A 5,470-nucleotide genomic window follows, 5' to 3' on the forward strand; every position below is an offset into this window, starting at 1 on the left:
CTAGCTAATCCTCCCTTTCTACATGGGTTTAGTAGTCCCCTCCTAGTGAGGTATTTTTGGTGGGCCCGGTATTAGCAATCTCATCTAAGACTAGAATTAAATGAAACAAACATGGTACTAAATTTAGTCCAATCTAGTCCAAGCCAAGCCTGTGTACCAAACGACCCCAAGGTTTTTCCGCTGCCGGGAATCGAACCCGGATGATAAACTCAATCCATTTTATTGGGCTACAGCGGATTGGATGTTATTGATTGGAAATAAAAGTTATATGGGTTAATGACCTAAATGGTCTTCCAATTATTGCTCCATTATCATTTTGGTCCATCAACTAAAATTTTCAATTCAAACGTCCTTAAACTATTTATTTTGTACCAAGATGGTCCATCCGTCAAAGTCTGTGTATTATTCCGTGAAATCGAGGGACAAAACTGTATTTTTAGGTGAGTATCCTCCTCTAAAAGGGTTATTGATCCCAATGGTCCCCCAACTATTACTCCAGTATCATTTTAGTTCACCAACTAAAATTTTCATTTGAACCGTCCTTCAACTTTTTTTTTTTTTTTTTTTGTATCAAGGAAACTATTATAAAACTTAAAAAATTTTAAAAAATTGAATCTCACTAGCTACATGGCTTTTTTTTTTTGGTGAGACTGACCTAACAATTAATAATAAAAATTATTTATTGTTTAAATTAATTAAAATCACACACACACACACATATATATATAATAACAAATTTTTTAAAAGAGCAAACAATAATTTAAAATTAAAGGAAACTATTATAGGAACTTGTACCTAATTTTAAAATTGAAAAAGTTGAATCTCACCACCAACATGGTTTTTTATTTTATTTTATGACATGGACTTAAAAAGTAATATTTTTTTTTCTCTATTGTTTAAAGTAATTAAAAATTTTAAAATAAGATAAATACAAAAATAAATAACAATAAAATTGACGGACTTTGACAGTAGGACCATCTTGATACCCAAAAAAAAAAAAAAAGTGGAAGGACGGTTCAAATGAAAATTTTAGTTTGTGGACCAAAATGATACTGGAGCAATAGTTGAGGGACCATTTTAGTCATACCCTTCGATAGAGCTTCTCAAAAAGTCGCATATACCCTTCAAAACTTAGTCACGTGGCCATCGCGTGATCAGAAATAATGGAATCTGTCATGAATGGACCATTTTTGTACAAAATAAAAAGTTTAAGGACGTTTGAATTGAAAATTTTAGTTGGTGGACCAAAATGATAATGGAGCAATAGTTGGGGGCCCATTTAGGTCATTAACCCAAAGTTATATAAATGAAAATTACTAGGCATATATCATTTGGTATAAAATTAAGAGATAAAAGAAATTGAAAATAATAAAAGGTTTTTCGGCTGTCGGGAGTTGAACCCGGAAGATAAATTCAATCCATTTTATTAAGCTAGAGAGGATTGGATGTTATTAATTGAGAATAAAAGTTATATAATCATCTGTACCTTTGTAAGTGGTAGCTAAAAGTTATTAATTGATGAGGTTGTTTTGGTAAATCTCTTATGACATATCCCAACTTCCATTCCACTCCACTCAAGACATATCACATATTGGAATCCAAAAAAAAAAGAATATTTTGACATTTGTGGTTGAAAGTTGAGTTGAGTGAGTTGTGATGAGCTAGCACTCAACTCAACTTTCTCATTTTCACGCTCACCATTCTTTCCATTTGTTTCTTTCTCATGGCAGAAGATCAAATTCCAAAGTCCAAATGGGAAGGCAAAACCTCTGCTGATCTTGAAGGCTCATCAGCTGAACAAGTTTGGCCTCTCCTGGCCGATTTCTGCAGCTTACACAAGTGGTTCCCCGATATTGCCACGTGTTACCGAGTGGATGGCGTCCCTGGCCAACCGGGTCTGATCCGGTACTGCGCCCGTGCTCCTATTGATAATGATGAGTCCACCATCAAGTGGGCCAAAGAGAAGCTACTGTCCCTTGATCCAATCCAACGGTGTTTGAGCTATGAGATTATTGAGAGCAATCTCGGGTTTAAGTCGTATGTTGCGGTAATGCAAGTAGTCCCGATCAACGGCGGAGATGGCAGCATTGGGTGCAAGATCGAGTGGTCGTATGTTTGCGATCCGATTGAAGGGTGGGGATTGAATGATTTTCGTTCATACCTTGACTCTTCTCTTCAATTGATGGCAGAGAAGATGACGGAGCATACTCTTCTATGTACCACTGGGTAACAATAATATTTGTTTGCTAATATTGTTGTGTTGGTGTGTTTATATATTATGTAAATAATTCCAAGACTACAAGATTGTAGTATGTTTAATAATTGAATTTTTTATTTCAAGTTATGTTTTACAATAATGTTTAATACAAGCGATATTAGAGAATGAGAATTAAATAAGGTTTGGACAAAAAGTACCATATAGGTAAGAAAAAAATACGAAACAATAGCTTTCCGCCAAGATGAACATTGATCTATAATATATAACGAGAATGAGAATGATCACAAGCCACCGTGTAAATTGAATTCGTCTATTAAATACAGATTTTGACGATGACAAGCAAACCACAAACAAGTAAATAACTTTCGAAATCTAAATGTAATATATGGCCTAACTGCTTCTGATGGAATGGGGGTGGGTGAAGAATTATGTGACGTTAACATGTTCCACGGCAACCCTCAATCTCTTCTCCATCCAATTTATTATATCCTGTGCAATCTCTTCTCCATCCAATTTATTATATCCTGTGCAATCTCTTCACGTTCCGGCTCGAAGAGAAGGTCGTGTAAGAAACCATCATAGAGCTTTATATCTTTGAACTCTGATGATGCCTCATTATAGAGATCTTGGGAGGCTAGTGGATCAGTGACTCTATCAGCAGTTCCATGCAGAACAAAGAAGGGGACGCTCACAAACTTAAAGTTCCGTGTCAAATGAGTGGAGATTCGCAATATCTCATAGCCTGTTCGGACCCTTATCGGCCCAGTATAGACCAGGGGATCAGAATACTTGGCCACCAATGCTGCAGGATCCCTTGAGACTGGAATACCCCTCTTGTTTGCACCTTTAAACTGGAACTTGGGAGCAACCAAAGACACAATTGGAGCCACAGCCTAGATTACAACATCAGAGAAAAGTTTGTAATATGCAACCATGAATCAAGGGTGGAAATGCAATCAGACATCAGATGACACTTATGAACAACCCTAACCAGAACATAAGTTAGTTAATCGTTACGAGTTTAACACATCTTAAAGGAGTTCTTGGGGAATATAAAATTGCCTAAAAGATGAAGCATCAATATACATAGCCTGTGAGGCAGTAAAGAACATACCCCAACAATTGGATGTGCTGGCTTAACACGCAAAGCTGGTGATGTCAGCACAATGCCCTCTACCATTCCTTCAATTTTAGGGGAATATGCCGCCTACACAAAGGTTCAACAATTTTAACGACGAATTCAAAATCAATGAAGCTGGATGCTCAGTACATTATTTTATGGCATACCTTCAAAACAACAGCTCCTCCCGTTGAGTGACCAAAGAGGAAGCATGGTACTCCAGGGTTCTCTAACCTAATCTTTTCCAAGAAAGCTACCTATTAAAAGAGGATCAAACTGTCAAGCTTCAGGGTCACCACCATAATGGGGTTCAAAAGAAAAGAGACACTTGGAACCAAAAGTACAAGAAATGAGAGAAAACTATGCTCCCACCATCGTCTATAGATACTATGTTCATACAGAAAATCCTAAATATTGCGATGAGGGGATAATCATGCTGAGTTGAATGAAATTCCATGATTTATAATAGAACGGAAAATTTGCTGCTAAACTTACAGTATCAGCAACAACATAGTCTAATGCAGGGACGTATCCATGCAATCCATCGCTGCCACCATGACCTACCACAAACAGAACAATACATTAATATAAATGTAACCTAAAAACCTATGAAATCATTCAGAATTGAGTAGCCGTGTTCATGTTTTCTATCATAAGCATCTATTGCACAAGTCTGGGAAACGTTTTTCCGTTGGACTCAGAAGGTAAATGAAGAAGGCGAGTTGGAACTCTCTGGTATAAATCTCTTCCTGACTTTAATAATATTGATGTTCATTTTGAACTACAAAAGTGAAAGAGATAAAATGACTACAATCTTAAAAATGTAGCTACCTATCCAGTCCATTGCATATACCCCAAAGTTGCAGGAGGTTAGTTGCCTTGCAAAATCAGCATATCTTCCACTGAAAACAAAGGTGAACAAAAAATACATATTTAAAAAAACTTCACTTGAAAAAGGAAAAAAAACAATCAAATGAAAAAGGAAAAAAAAAAAGTTCCTGAACAATTTACCTATGCTCATTAAGCCCATGTATGATGATCAAAATGCCCCTGAAATTACAGAGCAAAAGTACTCAAGAGTTGGGACAACGAGAACAAATTTGTGAAGACCATACAGAATAGAAGCAACAAGGAACCCAAACTGTACATGCAAGAGAAGCGACGAAGGAAAAAACACACAAAATCAGCACCACAGCCCCTTATTCCTTTCCTCTACTGTAACTCCCTGGTGCGCCACAATTTTATCAGAAAAACAAAACCGACTATTATGTGCATATTTTCCCAAAAAAAAGGCTACTTATTTTAGTTTATTAACTCCCGCGCTCAGATTCAGAAAATTTAACCCCAAAAAAAATTTAAATAAAACAAAACCAATAATAGATATAAAATAGAAACAATGACACTTGTACCTTGGTGTACCGGAGACCGGAACCCACGACCGGCAGAAGAGGGTGTTGTTTCTACCGCCGAAGAACAAGAAGGTCGCCGAACGGTAGGGGCAGTGCTCGTCTCCGGTGCCATAGCACTCGGCCAACGCTCTCCGCCTGAGCGTGTCCTCCTCCTCTCTCTTCCACGCCGACTTCCGCTTCTTCGACGACGGAGCGTCGAGGAGCGATTCCGATATTACGCGGCGGCGACGACGGGGGAGGATGAAGAGGAGCAGGGAGAGAAAGAAGGTGTGGACGAAGAGAAGAACCGTCCTTAGGGTTTTGAGGAGCGGGATGATGCGGTTGCTGGCTCCGGAGGTCAGCTGCTCCATCTCCGCCGTCGACATGGCTGACGAATCGACGGTGGAGAATGAGAGCGAGCGACGGAGAGAGAGAGAGGGCGTGGAATTGATCCGGGAATTCGATTCGCTCGAAGAAAAGCAGAGGGAGAGGAAAAGGAAATGAAATAGAAAGGGAGAGAAGCTTTAGCGCGATTCGTGGGAATTTATAACGTTATGTTCTGCGAAATCGCAGCGGTCAATCTGGGGCGTTGATTTCGGTGGGCCCCGGGGTGTTGACGGTTTCGATTTGGGGTTTGATAAGTATGTGGTCCCGGGAGGGAGCGGGAAGGACGAGGAGCAGGCGATTGGTGTGCGTTTGGTGACGTGGCGGAATTTGGATGGTTGATGGAGTGATGATAGGGGT

At 39.0% G+C, this 5,470-nt stretch overlaps 2 protein-coding genes across 2 annotated transcripts; one reads left to right on the forward strand and one right to left on the reverse strand.

Moving 5' to 3' along the window:
• On the forward strand, positions 1,618-2,354 carry LOC18788295 (lachrymatory-factor synthase). Its single transcript, XM_007225894.2, has one exon. It carries the CDS (start codon positions 1,724-1,726, stop codon positions 2,228-2,230), a length of 507 nt encoding a protein of 168 aa, XP_007225956.1. The 5' UTR covers positions 1,618-1,723; the 3' UTR covers positions 2,231-2,354.
• On the reverse strand, positions 2,449-5,260 carry LOC18792313 (monoglyceride lipase). Its single transcript, XM_007223163.2, has 7 exons — positions 4,748-5,260; positions 4,350-4,388; positions 4,170-4,240; positions 3,834-3,898; positions 3,506-3,595; positions 3,333-3,425; positions 2,449-3,111 (listed from the first exon to the last, which is right to left on the reverse strand). The coding sequence occupies exons 1-7, from the start codon at positions 5,110-5,112 to the stop codon at positions 2,701-2,703; spliced, it is 1,134 nt and encodes a 377-aa protein (XP_007223225.1). The 5' UTR covers positions 5,113-5,260; the 3' UTR covers positions 2,449-2,700.

Source organism: Prunus persica, chromosome G1, assembly GCF_000346465.2.
Source record: "Prunus persica cultivar Lovell chromosome G1, Prunus_persica_NCBIv2, whole genome shotgun sequence".
In the NCBI taxonomy this organism is placed as follows: Eukaryota; Viridiplantae; Streptophyta; class Magnoliopsida; order Rosales; family Rosaceae; genus Prunus; species Prunus persica.